Below are 25082 nucleotides of genomic sequence, written 5' to 3' on the forward strand. Positions count from 1 at the left end.
CTTCCAATGTTCCAGGGAAGAATTGTCTTCCCAAACCATTTCTGTGGAGGGTGACCATAGACATGTGAAAGAGGATAGGTGACTACCTAGTTTGTTCTACTTATGCAGTTAATAGTGTTTTGTATCTTCTAAACTAGCCCTTTCCTCTCATGTTAATTGACATTGTCTTTTCTCTTCGCTTTGATGAACTGCGCTCTGAAAGGTTGTGCTTTCACTGGTCAACCGGAAATGTGTATTGACATCAGTAGCTGTTATTGATGCAATAAGGATTCTAGGGCATCTGTAGCACTCTAATGAACAGTCGTGATCCATAGAGTGCCATAAATCCAAGCTATCGCTGCCATAAAAGATACGGGTTTCCACATTGCTTTAGGAATTGCTATATGTATGTGGCTGGCCTAGTTAAAGTTATCTGATGTGGTCAAAAGGGATTCTCCCTGCTTTCCTCTTGAAAACTTCCAACTGTGGTTTATAAGATCCAGCTAATCTCAGTAGTTGGCTGAATATTTCTAAGTCTTAAAATTGCCCACGACAATAGTTTGAATTTCTCAAGTTGTTCTTAACTCTGCAAACTTTAACTATGAATACCTCTTTCTAGTTCTGACATGTTAGAATTTTGCCAAAAGAAAATGAAAGTATAGTCATAAATAATGAGCAAAAATTCCTTCAAGAGCCACACTTTATGTATACATCCTCCCCCACTCACCCTCATATATACAGTCTTTTAAAAATATGCTTCTCATCTGAGTCATGACTTGGATAAGCTAAACCTGTATTTCCTTTACTCTATAGTCTGAAGATTAATTATACATTTTATCACTTGGTTCTTAGATCAAAAGAAATGAAACTGCAAAAGCTGGGGTAATTTTTTTCCCCATGTAGTTGCAGTGTTCCCAGAGCTCTAGTCATTAGCATAAGGAAATCCCTCATCTTACTGGTCAAACAGTGATCAGAGCTTCTTTCCAAAACTGAAGGCAACACTTTACGTAGGTCAAGTTAGGGGTTCTCAGACTCTTTATTAGAGTGGACTACACTTTAACAGAAAGATTGCCCTGTGGATTTTTTCTCTCCCATTCATGATCACATGAACTACCGCCTCTTCCTTTGACTGTATTATTTATTATTTGTATTACTGTAGCACCGAGGAGCCCTTGTCATTGACCAAGACCCCCGTTGTGCTAGGCGCTGTACAAACAGCTAACAAAAAACACTGCGTGCCCTAAAGAGCTTACAGTCTCTGGCAATAACAGCAATTGCTTACATGGAAAAGTAATTTTAGGAAAATATTAAAATGTACTTTTAACTTTATACTGTGACTTAGCAACTGGAAACAAGGTTTAGCACCGTTGGCCTAATCCAAAACTCAATGAAGACAGAGGGAATCTTTGCATTTACTTCAGTGGGCTGTTGATCAGACCTATTGAACCAGCTAGCTCTCTGCAGACTACCCGCAAATGATCCAGGGACCACTTTCCCTGTTGTCCTCTTTTAAAAGGCAGTCTCAAGCAAACTCTTGGGTTCTGAATAATTTCAGGTTCGGCAGATAGAGAGCAAGACCGGATCTTTCCTTTCCTGCTAGTGTCTTCTGCAGCCATTCAAAATAGTCGATTTGTTTGTGTTCTGAAGGCAGGGGTGATGGATGATGCTTTATTTGTTTAAGCAAAGCTGCCACAGTAAATACAAATTGACAGAAGCTTTTTTTGGTTCCGGCCACCTGAATTCTTTATTACATGGATGAAAGGCACAGACCTGGTTTTTATCATCCTACTGCTAATTATGTCACCTTATTAATACTGGGGCTGTAGTCATCATGCTATCTCCAGGGAAAATCTTGAAACTCTTAGCAGGCCCGTGAGGAAGCCAAGTTATGCTTTTAGTAGTTAGCTGATAAAGTGAGTGTAGCTTTGTTGCTCTGTGTATATAGACTTTTTAAAGATGTTTAAATATAACTATTCTGGGAAGCAGATCTTGGCTCATCTTGAAAGTTAGTAGGAGGTGGATTCTAAAACCTGAAAGGTTAGTACTACTTGCCCTGTATCTGTCCTGACACATCAGTCCTAAAACATTTGTCTCTGATGGGGGCACACTAGCCCTTAGTGCGCCCCTTGCATCAGGGCATGGTTTTGCCATTATCTTCTGCTCCAGCACCTCCTGATGGCCGTCTGCCTCTTGCTGGCTCTTCTGTGGGTCAGCCGTCTGGCCAGGTCACAAAGCCCAAACCCCTTCTGGGATAATGAAATGTCCAGCTGTAAGTCCAACCCAAAGAGATCCAAATGATATCTGCTTCTGCCCCTCTTGGGACAAACTAATAGCTTTTTCTCAAGCAGCATTCTCCACACTGCCTCCCTTCGCCTAGGACGCTAGCGGCTTACCTCTGGGGTCTCCCTACTCTCATTTCTCAATACCAGCTCCCCCCCACTGGAGCTTAATCTGCTCCCTATGAGTTTTTCCCAGTCTGCTGTAGGCTCTAGTTTACAACTCCCCCAGTTATCACTATGCCCTAACTCAGGGCTTCCCCCCATAGGAGTCTGCACTGCTTTGCCTGGGTTCCCCCAGGGAGAGAACTCTTCTCCTTCCTCTCATGTGGAATCTCTCCTTCAGTGATCTTCACCTTCCTACTCCCTTCTCAGGAGCCAGTTTCAAAACTGTAGGACTTTCTGGTCTGGAGACCCCTGTCAGCTCTCTTCCCCGTGCCTAATCGCAGGTGCTACCCATTGTCTCCCTTCCCCGAGGACCCTGCCAGCTTTTTGGAGCTCTTACTGTCAACTGCAAGTACTTGTTCAGGGTTTGCCCCCACAGAGGCCTACTGTACATCTGGTGGGTTCCTCCCAGCTTGCAACAATTGCAGACCATCTCCAGAGAGCCTTCCCTTTCTCTTCCTTCCTCTACTCAACTTCCTCCTTTGTACTGTTCTAGCAACTGCTTTCTAGCTCAGCTGCTCCATTACTGTGAGCTAACGGGTGCCACCTGGAACACCTGATTGCTCCCAGGTGTAGTCCACAGGGTCGTCATGGGGCCAGTTAGGCCTTGATCCTTCCTGAAAGGTCACTGGCCCCATGACAGCCTTGAATGGAAGACATATTGATCAGATCTGTACCTCTGCCACGGTTTATCATGACGATTGACTTGATCGTGACCTGAGCTACTCTGGGAGAAGAATATACAGAGGAAGGGTGGGTGTCTCAAGTGACCAGATGTACTTGTTCCCCTCATGAACTATGTTTGTTTATCTTTAAATGTAAAGTATAGCTACTCATAGCCCCTCCTTTCGTAATGAGCAGAACCCTGCAAAGTTCACAGGTAGCTGTGAACACAGTTCAACCCTTCAGCACATCAAGGAGTAAAGAGATGAGTCAATAAGCACTTGTGTTTATGATTATCAGATAATTTTTAAATTTTCCTGCATAAAATAGCAGAGGGGTTTGAAATTTAAAGAATGTTAGGTCACAGTAAGAGTTGCTTGTATTTGCTGAGGATACACAGAAGATCCTTAATGCTGTGGTAGCTTTTGAATGACAGGAGAGAAGAATTCTACTTGTACAGGACCTTTCAGCTGAGGATTTCAAAGCATTTACAGACATGTAAGCCAAATAAAACCCATCTGGTAGATGGTGTTATCAAGGAACCAGGCACAGGGAGGTTAACCAATTTGCCCAAATGTAAGAGACAATATCTACAGGAACTCATTGTCCCCTATAGCACAACATCCGTTTTCTATAGCTGTACCATTCACAGGGCTGGCTCTGAGATTCTTCTGTAAAGCCTGTCTGGTTGCACAGTCTGTCCTTCTCTGTCTCTGTTGATCTGCAAACCAGGGAGACCCAGGTTCCAGGGAAGGCTGTGTGCTACAGAGGAATGCACAGATCAATTTCAAACACATTTTCTAATCTGTGATTCACAGCCCCCGGACAGTGAAGGTTTGCTTGGAGCTCCCATAATATCAGCTAATGCTCAATAGAGAAAAGCAAGAAAGAGGGGACATGAATTGCACGATCTACGGGTATTAATAAAAGAATTTCAACCATTTAGATTATTTCCTAATGTACATATTTGTGCTGTTTCCTCTCTGAGGTCACTTTTAAATGCCTTCATGTTTCTAAGGCTCTTGTATGCTATAACTATAGTAGTAAAGAACAAGGTCAGTGACACTTGTTGTGAAAGCTATACTTGCACCCCTGGTCTCAGAAAACATCCTGACTGTGCCTTTAAATTATTTATACAGTGCCATATGGTAGGTGTGCATGGCATTTTACAAATAGATGAAAAGACAGACCATTGCTTTAAGGCGCTTATTGCATAGCCTTTTGTATTAATGTTTATGGCAAAGCCCAGGGACTGCATTCAGGCTCATATCATTGTTGTACACCGTTAGACATGGCCCCTCCTCGAAGGAACTTGTAGTCTAAGAAAGCCCTTAGTAATAAAAAGGTAATTTCATCATAACGCTATCACGCTGGCAGAATCTGGATAGCAAAGTTGAGGTTTTCTCATGAAAAAATGGAATGAACTGAACAAAGCAGACCACCTTGAACTGCACTGCTCTCAGTTTAAAATTGAAATACACAAAGGAGACATCTGTCCTTTAAAATTATTGCAAAGTGGTATTGCATTCAGATCAGCTAATCTCTTGTTAAGTAGCTTTGCTAACCTAGATTAATTCACTACGGGGCAACTCTGCTTCTAAAACTAAAGCAACAGAATCAGAGTTGTGAGCTATATTCTGCCAGACTTAGCATCTACCAACCTCACCCCCTGGAAAAGATTCAGGAAATTGGTAGGAGGTAAACTTACATGGTTCATATAAAATTGTTTCATAGTAAGTCTTGATTAAGGTATATTTAGCCTCTGATGTTACCCTGAAGTTTACTGAGAAGGGCTTGGATTAAGCAGAATGCCCATAGTAAGGCAGGGGTCACAGACCTGGGAAAAACCAAAGGGCCAAACTAACAGATTATGTATTTTCAACAAAATGTTTATTTTTCAGCCTTTACGGATGGACACACATCACCGTGCTCTAGTCTATTGAGCCTGACACATAGGTCAAGCTGGATATAGAATTAGGCTGATGGGGCGGTTTCAGATCAGACGAGGGAACTGCTTCATTAATCAGGTCGACGTCTGTGGTGCCATGCCTGTTTCTGACCCTGCTGGGAGGAGGAAATATGGAGAGGAAGGTGTAGGACAATACATATCTGCCTGGCTAAGTGCAGTGTGTAAACAGAATGAAGATTGAAAGTACAGACATCTTGCATGCACAATTACAATCAATAGCAAGGTCCCACAGCATTGTTGCATTTCAAGCCAGAAGCTTAGCAATGTCCTGATCCCCCTGCATCCCCCTTTCCTCAAAAAAGAAAAAAAAGGAAAAAAAGAAAAGACATTTGGACCTAATTACAGGATGGAACGTTACAAGCTAGAACAGAGGGCTAGAAATAAGAATAAACCTTGAGATTGTTTGTGGGTAGAATTAGGAGTCAGTCATACTTTCACTCCTGTTCAATTGAATATTGATCATTGAAGTATCTGCAGAGAGAGCTTCCTTCTTTTTCCCTTAATAGTTTATAATTTGCTCCTAGTGATGAAACTCCAGGTATACCATGGGCACATTGGTGTGAAACATCCTTCACTCTTTCCCTCTCAGTGTGAAATTGATAATGGTGGTTTATAGGATTCTATGTCTCCCTGCCTGTTCTGGGGTGTGTTTTTGAAACCCATGTCAAGCAATATTTTACTAATAAGTAATAAGCAGAACAAAGCATTAGTAGTCATCATGGCTCTTTTGTTTCTAACTCTGAATATACTGTAATGTAGTAAGCCCTAATGTAGCATGCCTCTCTAAGGTATAAACAGACTTAGACTATAAACGAGCAGTACTAAAGGGTTGTTAATTGTCTTCAAATAGCTGAATAAAAATGTAGTTAAAACTTCTCTGTATCATAAGTCTCGTGGTCTCTCTCAAACAGAAAGCATCCTTGGCAGGGAGGCCCAATCCTGCTCCTCTTAAGGACAATGGCAACGCTCCCATTGACATCAGTGGGAGCAAGAACAGTCCTGTTGCCTAGCTGGATGGCAGAGTCCATTCTTTCAGTTTCCATGCTCCCCAACCCTTTTCTGGCATTTAACTTCTTAATTTGAGCTGACTGGAAAAAACCTATGGACAGAAGTGGGGGGAGAGATTTTTTCTTCCCTAGAAATGGGTGGAAAAATAGGTGAGGGAGGGGAGAAACTTAAATTGATATTAGTTGTCTGCAGTAATTTATACCACCAGATGGTAATTGTTTGACGTTAAATTGTCGATTGATCTGGTACAAGATTAGATAATCAATACTTTTTTAACGAGCCATGTGAAAGATGAACAGAAGTGTGCTTTTACCTTCAGAGTGGGCAGGAGAGGGTACATCTCTGCTGGTATCTGTCTTTGAAAGGGATAAGAGACATTTCAAAACCCATGGTGGTGACTCAGAAGAGAGATTTGGGTGGGGGTCATGAAAAACAAGAGGAGATTGATGTGTTTCCTTGACACTGATGAGCTCCAGTGCAGAAGCAGATTGGAGGTGTTTCTGTGAAGCAAATTTTGTAGCCCCAGCTAGGTAATAATGGCAAAGACCCATGTGCCCAAGGCAACCAGGGGCCATTGTAGGCAAAAGGCAGCTACAGAGATACTTCTGAATGAATAATTCCTGTGGATTTTTTTGCAGCAGAAGTTTGAAAGTTGTATAGTTATTTCATATTTATATTATAGTAGCAACTAGAGGTCCCAGTCAGAAGCCGGGGTGCATTTGTGCTGAGTGCTGTTCCAGCACATACAAAGACAGGCTTTCCCCGCACAGCTTACCATCTTCCAAATGTTGCATGTGTGTGATTTAGCCAGTACCTGTTGTTCCTGCACACTGTGTGCTTGCAGCAGTGGATTCTGCCAGGCCCAGTTTCCATCGAACGCTTGAGTCAGGTTTGTGGCGTGTACAGGAGAGGGCTGGGTTATTTGGTGAGGTAGATTGAGGGGGAGCAAGGGAAGCTATAACACAAGGTGGAGTGTGCTTAACCGCCTAAGGCATAGCACAGGGAATCTCTCTGGGTGGGCAGAGACAGTGTTTCCAAATGTGTGAGGCATGGGCAGCGGAGGAAGCTTCCTCTGGGGGGAGGCTAACTCCCTGTCCTGCCTCTTCTGCCTGCAGCCCTACCCACACTGCATCCCCACACCCTTCCCCACTCAGCCCCTCCACCGCACCTCCTTAAGGGAAGGGGGATATGTAGAATTAACCAGATGGGCACAGACAAGCCCTTCTTGTTCTTCAGAATCTCTGCTTTCACTGGAAAAGGAAAAAAAGGAGGTCCCTCGCTGTTGTGGTCAGAAAGCAAACCCTCCAGCCGTGAAGCACATGCAGCAAATGCAAAGGCACCTGCCTGAGATGGCAGGCAGCCTGAAACAAAAACTGTGAAGTGTGAACTTGCCCTGGTAATTTCAGTGGATGCTGAGTTGGATGTCCATGAGGATACTTTCAATGTCAACATGGTTAACAACTGACTTACTCAAAATGTGTAAGACAGGAGAGGAGTTGTTTGTTTCCCAGAGTGTGCGGGGGTGCAAAGGCATAGCTGCTGGAGAGAGGAAGGGGCATGGGAGATGTTTACATTAAGATGGGTAGGTCTTTAATAGCATACGGCAAAGCGGGGGGTGGGGAAACACCATTGTTTTCATTTTCCTAAAGAGGCTCAGCTGTCAAATGGTTGTGAAACACTGGGTAACAGGAAGGGAGTGGAAGGAGAGATGCCAAGAGGAGGAAGTTTAAAATGGGATTGCTCTGTGACATACCAGAGGTGCTCAGGATGCTTTGTTTGTTTATCTCTGCCACCACCTTTCCTCCCTCTTATTTTTGTTTCTCTGTTTTATTTTTGTTGTCTTCTGTTTTTCCTGTGGTCTTTCCTCCTCATCACCCTTTATTGTCTCTTCCCCCTCTTCTATTCTTTTCCTTTCCCCTTACCCTCCACCCAGTTTGTACACAGTCCTTCCCACTGATGTTCCTCAGATGTGCTTCTTATTACTGAACAGCTTCGCCCAGCATAGCTCAACCTCCAGGACAGGAAGTGCTGTATCTGGATAGCTTCCTGATTCTGCATTGCTACATCTTTGCTTCCTCAGCTGCAGGTAGAACCAAAGAACACTTCTTTGTCCTGCTGCTACACTGTAGTAGGACTAGCAAAACGACTGGGACAGGAAATGAGAATAATGTGCCCTAGGCGGTCTGCTTTCAGTCAGCCTAAATGACACATCAAGAAGCTGCCTCACTTTTCTCTTCAGTATTGCCCCGTCACATGGTAGTGGGGAGGGATCTCTCTCAAAATGGCTGACTTGTTTTTTGGTGCAGCAAAAAAATGAATGGAAGTCTCTTTGGGGAAATAGGGCATGACTGTACTGGCCTAAAAGCTTCTAAGCAAATGCCAGAGTAACCTAACAAATCTTCTAAGACAGAGAACACTGAAGGGGGAAGAGGGAGAACCTGATTCCAGAACCTTCTTAATATCCACCCCAGTCTCTGTGCTAACTTTCCTAGTCCCTAGAGATGGTGTCTAGAGTGGCGATAGCTGAAAGGGTTGGATCCTCACACAGTGGTTTAGGGAATGCTAGAGTAACTCTGGTAGATCTAGGAGAAAGGGTTTGCAGAGCTAAAGCCCACATAGCAGGTTCTCACAGTCTGCCTTTGGGCCACACAGTTAAGATGATGACACACATGCAGACTTCAAGCATTGTGATATCAGTTCTGATGTACATTATATGTTCGCGTTAAGCTAATATTTGAGTGATTCCTGTAAAATGCAGATAATAGATGTGTCTGGTTTAATGCCTTTTTTCCCAAGTTTTCTGAAAAAGTGATGTTTGCCTTATTTATAAAACAAACTCATTGCCTTACGTGTTTGCGATTCAGTTTAGTCCACTCAGAAAAAAAAACTGTGTTGATGTTGAGGGGGAAGGGTGTAGAAAGCCATCAATTTTCCTTACTGTCCACTAGATGTCAGCAGAGAACATGCAATATCTGCCTCCTGCTTCTAGCATCCATTTCAGTATTAGAAATATTATATAATGTGGTTTCAGAGTAACAGCCGTGTTAGTCTGTATTCGCAAAAAGAAAAGGAGGACTTGTGGCACCTTAGAGACTAACCAATTTATTTGAGCATGAGCTTTCGTGAGCTACAGCTCACTTCATTGGATGCATACAGTGAGCTGTAGCTCATGAAAGCTTATGCTCAAATAAATTGGTTAGTCTCTAAGGTGCCACAAGTACTCCTTTTCTTTTTATATAATGTGGTGATTCTGAAACTATGTCAAGATCATGATGGGTGGGGAGTTTCCAAATGCAAGTGGTGGGTGAAGAGTTGTGTGTCCAATTGCTGTCAAACTGTTTACTTCATCTAACATAGAGCACAGTGGCAAAGTTTCTTGAATAGGAAAGATTACCTGATTTTCTTATCCCTAATCCTCCACACTTCCTCTAAAGTGACATCATGTCTCTGAGGCTGGGAAGACTAATACTGAAAGGTGTACATCCACATAGTGAGGCAAAAAATAGCTGATTTCAGTTGTTCAAAGAACTTTGTACACAAAGCATGTAGTACGTTCAGTAGAAATGGTTCATGTTGATTTCTGGTGGCAGTGGTGTTTCACCTTCTCCTTCGGGCACGTTTTGGAATATATTGTACATTTCAAATGGCTGAGCTTTCGACCTAAGGCCTTGTAGACGTGATGTATTCTTTGCTTGTGACAATGGTCAGCATGATGGTGCTTAGTCCTTTGACCTGCAATGGTGGCTTAATGGAACATATCCAGATACTAAAAAATAATTGTCACTGTGGAAAGTCAGTCAGTTCAAAATGGCCCTGCACTGATCCTGGGTGTTTTTTTCTAATAGGCTCTGACTATATTTCTCTTCTTGTTTTGCAGATCACAGGCGTTATTCTTCTCGCCGTTGGAGTCTGGGGGAAGCTCACTTTAGGCACATATATCTCTCTCATTGCCGAAAACTCTACCAATGCCCCCTATGTGCTTATTGGGACTGGTACCACAATTATTGTCTTTGGCCTGTTTGGCTGTTTCGCCACTTGTCGTGGCAGCCCATGGATGCTGAAACTGGTAAGTAAATCAAAAGAACTGTCATGTGGCATACGTGGAAATTGCTTAATCAATGTGCTTTTATTAAGCTTAAACAGATGTTAACTGTACCAGAGGCAAACAGAAAGGTTGTAATGACCTTAATGTTCACTAAGTGTCTCTCGTGCTTTAAAAAAAAAAAAAATCGCTTCACTGAAACCAGTCAATGAATCACACTGACTTCTCTGCAGTATACAGGACTCTGTGATGGCAATAGTGCTACCAGGGAACCAGATGTATCATTACAGACTTATTAACATAAAAAATGGCACAGCTCTGTAGCTAATTTGAAACAGATTTTTCCCAGGGTGCTTTTTAATAATACAACATGGAATGTAGGGAATACCTCGATGTCTAATGCACACTAACTTTTCATTTCTGGCATCCTGTATTCACCTCTATAAAAATAGGTAGACACCAGAAAAGTAAACTCCCAGCAGTATGTCTGTCCATATTTCAAAAGCAGCACAGGGTTTTCCTCACTCCAATAAGCTTTCCAATGCATCTCAAAATGTAAGGAAACTGTAGGTGGAGGGAAAAAATGCACAGGTGAGTTAGACATTACGCTTATATAAGAGCATTCAGGGACAAAATATATGTGGTAATTGGCGGGGGGGGGGGGGAAATAGTAACGGTCAGGTTAATATGTGGTGAAAGTGAAGTGCAGCAGGGGGAATAACAGGACGGCATCTTCTGCTAGTGTTTTTCCCTAAAGATACGTCCTCTGACTGTCAGGGCTAACTGTGGCAGTCACTGTTCTGAACATGAAGCTTTATTTTGAACACCTGTATAAAAATTTTTAAATCATCTTTCTCCCCTCAAAAGAAAACAGGCAAATATTTGAGTTCTGCATTGTTTGTAGGACCTATCTTACTAGTCCTAGCTGCTTTGCCCTCCATTAAAAACAGTTCTCCCTTCTTCTTCCCCCACCCCAAGCATTGAACAACTTTTCAAACTTTTCTGCATGACAGTTGAGATGAGATGTTCGGAAGATTAAGATGCAATTTCCTGTTAGAACAGCCTGTTTTGCATTGTTTGTCTTCTCAGTTATTTATTCATGTGTAGAAAAAAATCAGACCTAAACTGAAACCTCTCTTTTGCTCCCTCGCTTTTCTAAAGTTTGGTTCTAAATCCAGACTTCAGCCCTGATTCACTTGGTACCTATGATTATTGCCAGTGAAATCAATGGGACTACTCATGCACTTATGTATCTTGCTGAATCAGGCCATATACCCCGATCCTGCAGTGAAATGTATGCAAGTGAACCCTGGTACCTTTGCAGAGTCCTGTTGACTTCACTGGAGTTCCACACACATACAGAGAGTCTGCCTGCATTCATCTCACTGCAGTATCAGGGCCTTAACAACATGGGAACCACCTCTCTGCAGTGTGAATGTATGTTTAACTAACTAACTAACTAACTAACTAAACTATATATATATATATATATATATATAATGTGCAACTGTCAAGAAATGTCATTTTATGCACATCAAACAACCTAATAATGGGAGAATGTCCTGCAGTTATTGGTAGTTACACCACATGCAAGGTGTCCTATATCTCGCCCTCTAAAAACATTAGTTTTTTCCTGTCTTTAGAGGAAATCTGGAGGCAGAAGCTTAAACTCGGAATTGTTTGCATAAGAACTAAAAGGTTCAGACACAACTCTGCCCCTCACTCTGACTTGTGTTTTATCTTGTTTCTTTGCTTTCAGTATGCCATGTTCTTGTCCCTGGTGTTTCTGGCAGAGCTAGTGGCTGGCATTTCAGGATTTGTATTTCGCCATGAGGTGAGTGGAAATGAATTTAGGTTATAAATGGCGCTGCCTCTCTAAGCAGGATTTGCTGAAGCCTCTCAGAACATGTACAATATACTGGTTGTTGACTTCAGCAATTCCATATGCATCATGAGTGATGTAGCTATTTTTCGGCAGTAATACGTGCAGCCCTCTAAAAATTGATATGATTCCAAATGAAGGGATTTAGCCAAAGCTTTGAGTCTTAGCTGTCTGATATTTACTCTGGAGCTATCTTTCTTTATATGTCCATCTTGTAAGATCTTCTTTACCCTGTTACATATGCTGAGGTTTGCAAAATAGGTTAAATACTTTGCTTAGATACAGCTACTTCAGCCAGGGAGGCATTTGGTTGTGTAATGCAGAGAGGATTTCTGAGACTGCAAAGCCAAACCAAACTAGTTTCCTTGATGTTGTGTAAAACGTTTTTTTCTTTTCCAGTGTGCCACTGTCCTGAGAGTAGAGTGAGGCTAGAAATAGCTAGAGATAGGAAACTAGTTAGAAAGATGCCTTGTGAGAACAATACAGTCTGAATTTGTGGCGGCATTGTTACTTTGTCCATTTTACCTAGAACTGTCTTTGTTTTAAGCCCAGGATCTCATGCATCTTTTAAACTGAACCAGGACAGTAACTTTATAGTATCTCTTCCTCACGTCTTACTCGTAGGAGAATTCTGAGCCAAAAAATTAAAAATTCTGCACCAAAAAAAATTAATATTCTATGCACAATATTTTAAAATTCTGCATCTTTTATTTGTCAAAATGACACACTATAATCACACCAGTTTCATTTATTTTGGTAGTTTATTTCAAAATACCTGTCAGCAAGTATGTCCGTAACAATGCAGACAACAAAAAAGATCCAGGAAATGTTTGTTGAAAAATAGATTCCTTACTAGGCATATTAACACAGAACTTTGAGTAATAATTCATTTAAACTACAGTACACAAACATATTTCCCGCACCCCTCAAAAGCAGTTCAAAGGCTTGGGGGAGTCAGGGATAATGGAAAAAGAAAAGGAGTACTTGTGGCACCTTAGAGACTAACCAATTTATTTGAGCATAAGGTTTCGTGAGCTACAACTCACTTCATCGGATGCAGTTGATAGATTTCCACTCCATACGGCTAAATGCAGTGCCTTGCATAATGACAGGTTTCAGAGTAACAGCTGTGTTAGTCTTGCATCCGATGAAGTGAGCTGTAGCTCACAAAACCTTATGCTCAAATAAATTGGTTAGTCTCTAAGGTGCCACAAGTCCTCCTTTTCTTTTTGCAAATACAGACTAACACGGCTGTTACTCTGAAACCAGGGATAATGGAGGAGCTGAGGGAGAGGGAAGTAATTGCTGGGAAGGAGCCTGGGAGTGAACCTGGAGGGTTGTTGGGTCCTGCACCACTCCACCCCACCCCCGCACCCCTGGGGTCCGGGCTGCCAGCCCAGGGTCCCAGCTGCTGGCCCCATGCCCTCAGGTCTGCGCAGGGCAGCAGCAGAGCCCCAGGCACGGAGTCGGCAGCGAACGGAGTCCCCGGCATGGGGCCAGCAGCAGGATCCCGGGCGCGCAGAGCTGCAGCGGAGCCTAACGGTTAAATGTTTAACCAGTACAATTTTAATAGTTTAAACGTTTACTTTTTTAAAACATTATTTGAATCCCTAGACTCAATGTAATCACTCTACTAGCTCCTGTGACCCCCCAGAAGCAGTGTGCCCCATTCTGTCTGTGTGTGTGTGTGTGTCCCCATATCCCTTGCCTCCTCACCTGGCTCCATAGGCAGGAAGCTGTGAGGAAGGCAGCCTCTGACCCCTTCCTCTCCATGGCTGGCTGCTCCAGCCCATGAGCCAGCTGCCCTCTCTCCTGGTGCCACATCAGCACCTGGTGGGTGAAAGGTATAATTACAATTTTCCTTTGCCACCCTGTCAGAATCAATTATTGGGGGGCGAGGGGGGTGAAATATGTGGGGGACATTAATTCTGCGCTTGCGCAGTGGTGCAGAATTCCCCCAGGAGTAATTTCTGTCCTTCTGTCTCTTTTCCCTTTGCCATATGTAGTCCTCTAGTACCCTGTTCTGCTGAAAGAGTGTCCTTTTTGGCTGTGATATTTCCCCCGTATGTTTCTTGTGTCTACCTTCACCAGTTGTAGATGGTTCCCGATTTGATTTTGAAATGCCTGTTCTTTTTTGCTGGGAAGGATGGGCAATCTTTTGTCAAGATCAAAAAAAGGCAACCTCCTGAATCTGCCACCAGGCTCTGCTTGCCTCCCAGTTCACATGTTCTCTGCGACATTCCTGAACTTCTCTAGCCTGGGGAGCAGTAGTTCCTTATCCAGAGGGCTCCAGTGCTGCAATGAATCAGTGCTGCTGCCAAGCAATGGGATTGGCATTGCCTTTTAATGCCCCCTACTTCTGCACAAAGCTCACCTCCCTCATATTGCCGGCACACAAAAGGCAAATTGAAGGTGGAATTCCTCTTCTCTCTAGCTATTTTTATCTAATAGAGAACTGGCAGGTTATACTTCACCTTCCCTCCTGTACATTGGCACAAATCGCTCCTTTAGGTTTTCATACCATGGGCCCTTACTCCTCAAAGTATCCCCTTGCAAACCTAAACATGTAATTAATTTGGGGAAATAAAGCAGAAAATTGAAAGCTAGTTAATACTCTGTACTCTCCCTATTTCCACTTCCATTTTTGCTTTTGCTTCTCACATCACACTTCCAGCTGTTTGACACGTTCCTCTGTTTAGCAGATGAACTCATTTGCACAGTGTGATCTTCTCCTGGTTGCAGAGCTAGCTGCACCTCTGTCCTCTCACTGATTCTATGAATGCATCCCTGCCGCTGTCAGACCTCATGCCTTTACCTGTCCCAGATGGAAGTCTGCAATTCTCCCACTCTTAGACCTCTCCCTGGGCTACAGGACGTATGTATCAACCATGCTTACTAAACAGATCCAACTATGATCCAACTGCAGTTCTTCCCTCTAGGGAGTTGGTGACCAGTGGTGTACAGTGATCAGACAGCCTTCTGAAAGCAAAGTATTGCTTATTTTAGCAGCAGAAACAAGGCTTTTGGAAGGACAGGGTTTTAAAATAACAAGGAGTACACATATATACATCTTACCTAAAGTCTCCCCATCCTCTGATGATAACCTAAGTAAGCCTAGCTTCTCCCAGCAGCTCCCTGAGTTTCCCTCTTCTTCTCTTTGAATAACTTTCCTCCCTCCCTTCACACAGCCTCCCCCACCGCCCCCCGTCCATGCTGCTTAAAAGAGAATGTCCCTTTTAAAATCTGCTATAGTTCTTTTGTTCTTCTGTCTTCCGAGCTTTGATCCTTCCTGGTCCAAACTGGTTTTGTGGGTGGGGCGTCATTTCAGATTGGGGGGAAGGCAACTTTAACCATGATCCCAGGGGCTACATAGGCACCTGAAAACTGTAGGGTTTTTTGCAGACAGTAATTTAGAAATTAGCTGACAGGAACATGAATTTCTATATAAAAAAGAAAATTAAATAAATATTAGACCCAGTTAGTGCTAATACTAACATGTTCTGACATCTTGTGTCAAATCACTTAAGGGACACTAGTTAGGTTTAAAATGTTAAAGTATATTCTTACTCTTGACTATAACAATTGAAACAATTGTAGAAAAATCTAGCTTATTTTATATAATTTAGGCTACTTACTTTTTGCTATTCACTAAGCTTGGAATAGATCATTTAACTTTTGGAAACATTCTACTAGAATAAGTCCCATGAGTTTATACTGCACCTATGTGGGACTTTAGGGGTGTTATCATACCACAAATAATAAACTAGAAACTGACTTTAAACAGGAATGAAACTGACGCTTTTAAGTCACTTTCACATTATTGCTAACCCCAAATGTTTAAATATTATGAGTCAGGCTCACCAAAAATCATGAGACTGTCTTAAAAATCACAAGATTATGTAAAAATAATAGATTTTTTTTTTTAATTTGCCTTCTGCTTTTTGAGCCTTTAGGGTGCACTGGGGTCACATTTTGAAGCTTTCTCCACAGCCATGAGGGCTAGAAACTTACTTTTTCTTTAAGAATGAAGGTTGAAATCATCACATCTCCACTTGACTTCAGGAGCTGGGGCTTTAAGGAAAACAATAATTATCATTAGACTCATGACAAAATCATGAGTTGGCAACACTGCTTTCACTTCTGTTTTAAAAACTAGTTACTTTCCAGAAAGCTCTTAAGAACAACACTACAGTGATTTGAGTTGCAGTTCTCACAGGAGAATGTTTAAAACCAAACACCAAGAAAATTCCATATTTTAAAGCTGAGAAAAAAATGGAGTCTTCTGAGGTATATCAGCACACTGCAAACAGGAAAGGAAAGTAAACAGGCACAAGGGCTCTGGGCAGCTCTTTCTCTTGAAAAAAATTGGAGGGTCAAATCTTCCAGTCCTTAATCAGGTAATACTTCTAATCCACTCATATATAATAACACGTGCTCATTAATTATACACTTCATACATAAATATCTGAGCCATCTTATCCAGGGCTACACATTTTATATGCATTGGCTCAGGGACTTTGCTTTCTGGCATATTCTGAACAACGCTGCGCACACAGATGGTGTCAGTGAATAAGAACATAAGAAGGGCCATACTGGGTCAGACCAATGGTCCATCTAGCCCAGTATTCTGTCTTCCAACAGCAGCCAATGCCAGGTGCCCCAGAGGGAATGAACAGAACAAGTAATAATCGAGTGACCCATCCCCTGTCGCCCATTTCCAGCTTCTGGCAAACAGAGGCTCGGGACTCGATAATACAATATTATGGACAATACAAATCATGACAATAATAGTCGACTTTATGGACGCACTTACTGTTCTTTGTTCTGGAATTGACCTGAATACAGCTGAAACCCTCAGAATTTGATGTATCATATCTGATATTTATACGATGCTTTCTCATTCCTTCTTTTTCTCGAACTCAGAAAAAAAAAGACAGAACAAAATGGTTTTCAGTTACAATATAAAATTGCGCAGCAGTTGTTGCTCTATGGCCCAGCATGGGGCAGAACCTGCCACTCCTTTGCAGTTAAGTGATCTCTCATCTGAGTCTCATTCTCTCTCTTCATCCTTCTTGACCTCTGTGCTGCTTTTCATGCTGTCAACATGACATCCTTCCCAGTTGCCTGGGACCATTTCCTGGAGTCTCAGAGAACTGGCTGCCTTGGTTTTGCTCCCAGCTATCAGTCCTCTTTTCCCCCCTACCCTCCATCCTCAGCATGCAGCAAAGAGAGCGGCTGGTCCAGTGAATAGGGTGTCGGCCCTTAGAGACCTGGATTCTACGCCCCCCATGTACTTCCTGTATGATTTCAGGCCCCTGCCTTAGGAACAGAGTTTCAAAGGTTTTAGGCACCCAAAGATGCAGCGAGGCAGCTAGTGGGATTTACAAAGAACCTAAACTTCTAGGTGCTTTTGAAAATCCCACTAGGTGCCTAAATACCTTTGAAAATCTGGCCTTTAGTCTATGTGCCTCAGTGCCCCATCTGTACAATGGGGATAACAGCACTGCTCTACCTCACCGAGGGGTTGTGAGGAGAAATTCAACATTGTGGGGTGCTCAGATACTACGGTGATGGGGCCACATAGGTACCACAGGCAGAGGGGGAACTTCTCTATACCACTGCTATCCCTTCCCTGGGTTTTGGCCCCTTCTTTTCACTCCTCCCCCTCACATTTCCCTCTTTTCTGATGTGACTTTGGCTCAGAGGGCTTGGCTGTATTTCTTCTGAGTCCTAAGTTCCCTCTAAGCTGCACAGCTGACTATTAAGCCCTGATGCCTCTCCCCCAGCATGGACCTGCTGCGTCAGGGAGAGGTGCCCCTCCTCTCCGGGCCCAGCATGGACCTGCCCCGGACTTGCTGCAGCCAGGGGAGAGGAGTCCCTCCCTTGGCTTGGCCTGGCCTGGCCTGGCCTGGCCCAGGCCCACCGGAGCTGCCGGAGAGATGAGCCCCTCCCCGGCCCGAGCTGCTGCAGTGAGAGTGGGCTGGGGGGAGTCCTCTCACGGCATCGCAGCCCCGGGGCAGCCTGCACCCCAAATCCCTTGTCTCCAGCCCCACCCCAAAGCCCGCACCCGCATCCCCAGCCTCCGCCCCCTCCTGCACTCTGAACCCCTCATCCCCAGCCCCACCCCAGAGCCTGCACCCCCAGCCAGAGCCCTCATCCCCCCACATCCCAACCCTCTGCCCCAGCCTAGAGCCCCCTCCCACACCCCAAACCCCTCATCCCCGGCCCTACCACAGAGCCCTCACCCTTCCCCCCCACACCTCTACGCTCTGCTCCAGCCCTGAGCCCCCTCCCACACTCCAAACCCCTCGGCCCCCCCACATGAATTTTGTTATGTGCACCAATATGAAGGTCATGTGTCACACATCACCTCCATATTGGTGCACATAATAAAATTCATTCCACACATGGACATAAAAAATTAGAAGGAACACTGTCTGAGTCCCCTGCGTTCTCTCTTCAACACCCTCCTTCTCCCCTGGCCCCCTTCCCCTAGAGGAATCCCTGTTTTACCAGCTCATCTAAGGACTTCCAGATCCGTAATTTAATTACCAGCCCTTTCTTATCTTAAAATCACCCTGCCTCTGTTTGTAAACAAAATACTGACTCCCTGCCCCTGGGCAGGAGCTGAGACCAGCCCCTCTCCCCTGATGAACTCACATTGCACACTCAGGCTGCAGGGCAGTTAAGAGCTCTGCCTGGGGCTAGGACATGAACCAGGAGCCAGAGCTCCTTTATGAAGCTCCCCTCTGCCCCTCCTAAATGGTGCCCCCTGTTTGCAGGTTGGCTCAAGACAGATGAAATCATCAGAGCTAATAGTTTTGACATTGTCCCTTAACAACTCAAGTTTTTCCTGAGAGTTGGCTGTCTTGAGCTGTGCTTTTCCATCCTGCTTGTTTTTCAAGTCAGCCTTCTGACTGAGCTAAACTAATATATTCATACAGTAAACACCCCAATAACCAGACTATCATATAGTATTCATAAATTGTCACAGGGCAGCTCCCAATCCATCCCAGCTGTTTTCAAAGATATAGCAATTTGGTGATCTATTTAAAGAGTCCATGGTTGCAAGTGGCAATCTTAAAATGCCATCAAAAGGACTTGTGAATGTTAAAGGAGAGCTTTTTAGACTCTGAATATACACTCCAGAAAGAGTGGCAAAAGGAACATACACTCGCTCTGATTTGGCTATCCTGCTAAGGTTGGAAATGGGTAAATTTTTTGGAAAGACTCGGACTGAAAGCTTGTGTATGTAAATGCCCATTCCATATGCTGGTCAATTATAAAATATCACATTCTCTGGCTTCTTCCTCTTAGATCAAGGACACTTTCCTTAGGACATACACTGAAGCTATCCAGAATTACAACGGCAATGATGAGCGAAGCCGCGCAGTGGATGACGTACAACAGAGTGTAAGTTTAAAATAGCTATTTGTAAAAAGGTGTAAACAAAATCTATTCTTGTTTGCTCACGAAACATGAATTGCCAATGGCTCAAACATCTGTGGTAGTAAGTTATGTTTTAGGGGCTAAACTGATTACATCGATTTTCAGCCTGCATTCCTTCCACACCCACAGCTGCTACTGATTAGCCCTTCGGGGTGTTGGTTCCAGTATTCAATACCTAGAATGGAGAGACAGGATTCTGAACACCTGGGGTGAAATGCTGGCTCCAAGTGGGTGGGAGTTTTGCCGGTGACCTCAATGGTGCCTGGATCGCCTCTTTGGTATTTACTAGCCACAGAATAACCAGTCTATCCAAGGGTGCTCTGTTCTTGTTTGGGACACCATACTGTCAGTATCCTGGAAGAAAGAGTCACCACCAGAAGACAGTATTTCACACACTATATTGCCATGGCATCTAGCAGGCATCTGCTGACAACTGCTACTTTGTAAAACCAGTTTAGTTCACCCCGAATCTTGGGCTTGGTCAGTATTAGAAAACTTACAGCCTTGTAACATAATCAGTTTAAAATCAATCTAGTTATCCTGGGGCAAACCCTTAATATGGACTCATTTAAGCTAGTCTAAATTACACTTAAGATGATCTAGTTTAATGTAGAAACTTCATTTTACATTTATTTAGTTAAACACAATGCAAGTTTTATAATGCAGACAAGCCCTTGTGCTAGTCTTTAGTTGTTTGGTGTTTAGTTGGGATCATAAAGTGTGAGCAGTTCTTATTCTAAAGGGGCTCTGCCAGTAGCATTATAAAGATTTACAAATTCAAACATGATTAATCAGGATTTGGTAATCTAGCATCCTGTTTAGCTGATAACCTATAGCAGTTCTCTTTACAAAGACAATGAAAGGCCTGGAAAATAAAACCTATCAAGAAAGGTTAAGAGAACTGAGCATGTTCCATTGGGAGAAAAGACGGTGAAGGACAGATATGACTGCCTACAGTTGCTCCACGAGATGTTTTCAAACAGGTTATTGTCCTTCCAAAACAAAGACGGAATAAACAATAGTGGAGGAAAAGATGCAGCAGGTTTTAAAAATGGAAGTGAGGCTTTAATTATAAGAAGAATTTGGCAGTGGAACAAGATTACCAAAAGGACAGTGCTTTTTCTCTCACTTGAGATATTTGGGGCTAGACTAGACACCCAGGAATCATGAAATCCATTCTGTCACAATGCAGCAGGATGTACTACATGGTCCACAGAAGATTCTATGGCAGTTAAGTGGGAGACTGCCACAGCCTTCCAGCCAGAGTGCTCTGCATGAGGAAACATCACAACAGGGCGAGATAAACAATTGAAACTAATACTGGATACCACATAAATGCAGCCAAATCAAGTGACCAGAATGCAGAGTTATACTGTTTAAATGTTACTTCCGGTCCTACCCATTATTGACTAACCTAGATACTTTTGCGTCATCAGTCAGTTCTTCCATCATGGAAAAATGTTCATTCCATCTGTAGCACTGGTCCTACAGGGCACCCACTTATAATATCTTGCCACGCTGAGAATTTGTCAATTATTCCTCATCTTTGACAGGCTTTACCAGTTTTTAAACTAGAATAGGACACACCTCCCACCCTTCCAAAAGCATTTTGAAAATATAAACGCAACAGTTCTGCTTTTATTTGCTATTTTGTTAACTCTTTTAACGAAGTCTTATGAGTTAGAGAGGCTTGATTCACCCTTTTAAACCTGTACTGCTTTGTCTCTCTTTGTGGTCCCCCTACATGCTTTATAACTCTCTCATTTTTCTCAGATGTTTTTCCTATTACCAAGGGAAGGCTTTTCAATTTAGATTTCTCAGGATCATGCTTAGCACCTTTTTTAAAAGATAGGTACATTGTTGGCCTTCTCCCCGTCCTCCAGTATAGTAGTGTTTGCTGACGGTAACTTACCTATTTTTGTCAGTAGTTCAACTACTCCATTCTTCAGTATAAGCAGAGAGCCCCATCCTGTTCCCACTGAAGTAAGTGGGAATTAAGCTACTGACTTCTGTGTGAGCAGAATCAGACCCAGGCTTATTTGGAAAATAAGTCTCAGTGAGAACCCTTGGTCTGACGTCACTGTGAGAGGTAAGATCTGAAATTATTCCTATGCTTCTTTTAACACTGGCTTCTTTTATTATCTACTTTTTCTTTGTAGCTAAGATGCTGTGGCATTCAGAACTACACCAACTGGAGCACGAGCCCTTACTTCTTTGAACACGGTATTCCCCCAAGCTGCTGCATGAACGCCAGTGACTGCAATCCCCAGGATCTGCGCAATATGACTGTTGCTGCCACTAAAGTGAACCAGAAGGTACAGGCCACTGTGTGCCAAAGGCAACTGAGATGCAACCATCTGGTGAATTAGTTTGCACATTACTACATATAGTGTCATTGAAGTGCGGTTTCTGCCTAGCGATATGAAGAGTGTTGAAACTGGGAATGGAGAGGTGAATAAGATTGCCCACTGCTTGCCACCAAACGCTTAAATTGACATTTCTGAAACAAGCAGACACAGAAACCCAACCGGTGGGATGTGAACTCACTTCCCGTTCCCATCACATTTGGTCAGGTACAGCATCTTGCACAGAGGCAAAGCTGGCAAAACTGTTTAAATACACAGAAGTGATGCAGCTGACCTCGATACTTATGTCAATCAGCCGTACTCATTCTCACTGACTTCCCCCTCTCCCCCCCCCCAAACTTGTGTTCTGTCAGAAATTTCAGGCATTGGATGCTAACAGTTAGCCCAAACAGAGAAAATAGGGATGATTGACATGAAGCGTTGTGGGGTAGTGAGATATGTTTGCTGTGCCCCTTCTAATCTCATTGGATTTATACTGCTGCAGGCAGAACAGAGCTAACATTGACCCCCCCTCCTCACCTTCAAAAAGACGATTGGGAGAGTAGTATCGAGAGAGAGTGAGTGAGAAAGCAAAACAAATAAATTAATAATAGAATAAAAATGCAGAAAATGTGAAGAAAAGAGGGAAAAAGGGAAACAATGCAACATATAGAAAATACACCCCTACTACTGTGTTGTGCAAGGGGACATTCATTGCTGGCACAGAATTTCTTTCCTGTTGACTTTTTGCATAAGATTTTCAAGAGAGGTAATAAATTGTTCATAAAGGGAATAATCCTGATGCAAAATTAAATCTTGATATAACCCCATTGACTTCGGTGGTTACAGCAGAGATGAATTCGCCCCAGTACGTTTCATGATTTATTTCTCTTGTCATTTCTCGTGTATTTCCAGTGTAACTGTTAACACAAGAAATTATTTGTATGTAACAGAAAAATGCAGAAATGGTTGGTTGTGTTCTATTTTAATCTTTTTCAGCTGGTACTGTAACTCAACTGCATGTCCATCAGGGACTTGGAGATGGGGACTGAAGTCACATTTACGACTCTGCCTTTGTAAAACAGTCAAATAGAGTGTTTTTCCAGTCCATACCAAGAAGAAGGATAATACTGGATTAGCTTCCACTAACCTATCCTTCAGTCATAATAGCCTAATGTGAGCCAATCAGTGCTAATGGATTTGGAACAGGGATGATGTCAGTCTATTGTGAAACTTGAAATAATTGCCATCAATGTAATGTTGCTGTGTTGGCTGAGTTTAAATGATTTGCAGAGACATTAATTTACACTCATTAATTAGTGCCAGATTCTGTGTTTTGTAGACAGGGAGGAGGGGAAAGTGCAGTGGGGCTGAGCTGCACCAGGAGGAATTCTGACTGAGACCTGGTCTACACTACATACTTACTTGGGTATAACTACATCGCTCAGGGGTATGAAAACTCCTCACCCCTGAGTGACGTAGTTATACCGACCTAACCTGCCCCCCTATGTAGACCAGCATTCACTCTCACTTCACAGAGGTCCAGTCTTTGTTTTATCTTTAATTTTATTATTTTCAACCAGCCCTTACCCATAGAGTCTCTATTTCTGAAGTAGCTGACTTGATTATTTTGACAGAATTGTCCACAGATAGTTTGAAGGTCTTGTCCACATTTGAGAAATCGGTTTCAGTTGCCATTTAAATCAAAGACTTAAAGAACTCTCTCTGCTTGGGAGCTGTCCCAGATCTTTGAGTTGCTCAAAGAAACTTGAACAAGGTGGGCTATTTCTGAGAGATGGTAGGGGAATAGGAACAAAAGCAAAGCAAAAGGAGTTGTGACTGGTCGAGTACTGTAGCTTACAGGGAAGGAACAGCTTTGATGGTCTCTGAACAGACAGGTCGCAGGCTTCGTGAATTTTTGGTTATTGCCTGTGACCTGACATTTACTAAAAATAACTGTGATAAAATCTTAACCTTATTTATGATACTCGTCTGTGTATTTTTTTTTTTTTTTTTTTTTTTTGCAGGACTGGGGACATACAGGTCCCTTTGTTGTAGAGGTCTCTCTCCCTCTCTCTCATACTCTCACACACACAGATTAAATACATTTGAAATGCAGTCTTTTCCCTCATCTTCAAAAAACAGTAATAGGAACAGGCTTCAAAAAAGGTTAAGTAAAATAAGTTACTAAAAGATCACAAAGAGTACAAATGAATTACCAATGGAGGCCTATTCTAGTGGTCTGACCACGCGGCTGGAGGTCAGAAACTCCTGGACTGTGTTTACCACCTCTGCTACTGATTAGCTAAGTGACTTTGGGAAGTCATTGAGGGCTAGAGTCACAAAAGGACCTAGGCATGTAACTGTCGCTTTAGGTGCCTAGATTCCAGAATCAGACTCTGCTGGAATTCACAAAGCCCCCATCCAGCTGTTTGAAATCTGCGTGTAGGTGCCTAAACTCTCTCAATGCCTGACTTTTTCCAGGAAAAGTTCTTTAGACACTTATTTTACTCCATCCGAACACATCGATGCAGCCTCACTGTAGGTGTCCGGACGTTTAAGTCACAGAGCGATTCGTGAAAAGAAGATATGTCTTCCTCCACCTGATTGGCCTGTGGGGCCCGATCTGTTAAGTGTGCTCAGAACTCGCTTGCTGGATTGGGCCCTGTATGCTGACATGCACAGAACAGCAGGGGAAGGGAGAGGACAGCCTCCCTCACAACTGTTAGCCCAGGGGTTTAGAGTACCTACCTGAGGTGGGGAAGACCCCTGGTTCAATTGCTACCTCCACCTCAGAGGGGAAGAAGGCATTTGAACAGGGATCTGCCATTTGTCAGGTGAGTGCCCTCGCCATTGGGATATAAGAAAAGGAGTACTTGAGGCTCTCTAGATGTTGGTCCCCCTCAGTCTCCCCGTCTCCTGTTCCATTGTGAATAAATCATTAAAAAATTCATTGGAGCAGGGTGACAGGACCCTGGGTCTCCCACCTCCCAGGTGAGTGCTCTGCCAGGCTACAGCATCATCCTCATGTGTGTGCTTTCTTGTGCTCTCTCTCTCTCTCTCTCTCTCTCTCTCTGACCCAAATGACTTCTTCAGGATTTATTCACAGTGGAACAGCTGAGGGAGCCCCACCTTAGAATACCCTGTAGCCCAGTGGCCAGGATACTCACCTGACAGGTGGCAGATCCCTGCTCCCCCTGAGATAAAGGGGGGACTTGAACCAAGGGTTTCCCACATCTCAGGTGACTACCCTTACCACTGGGCTAAAAGTTATGAGAGAGGTCTCCACCCCCACCCCACAGCG

General features: G+C 43.3%; 1 protein-coding gene across 1 annotated transcript in view; it reads left to right on the forward strand.

Annotated features, from left to right (window-relative positions):
* TSPAN7 (tetraspanin 7) overlaps positions 1-25082 on the forward strand; it is a 193253-nt gene that overhangs the window by 146510 nt on the left and 21661 nt on the right. The window contains exons 2-5 of the mRNA XM_073358333.1: positions 9938-10126; positions 11862-11936; positions 19302-19397; positions 21593-21748. Of these exons, the coding sequence (XP_073214434.1) occupies positions 9938-10126; positions 11862-11936; positions 19302-19397; positions 21593-21748 (516 nt within the window). The remainder of the gene's footprint in view (positions 1-9937; positions 10127-11861; positions 11937-19301; positions 19398-21592; positions 21749-25082) is intronic.

Source organism: Lepidochelys kempii, chromosome 1, assembly GCF_965140265.1.
Source record: "Lepidochelys kempii isolate rLepKem1 chromosome 1, rLepKem1.hap2, whole genome shotgun sequence".
Taxonomy (NCBI): domain Eukaryota; kingdom Metazoa; phylum Chordata; order Testudines; family Cheloniidae; genus Lepidochelys; species Lepidochelys kempii.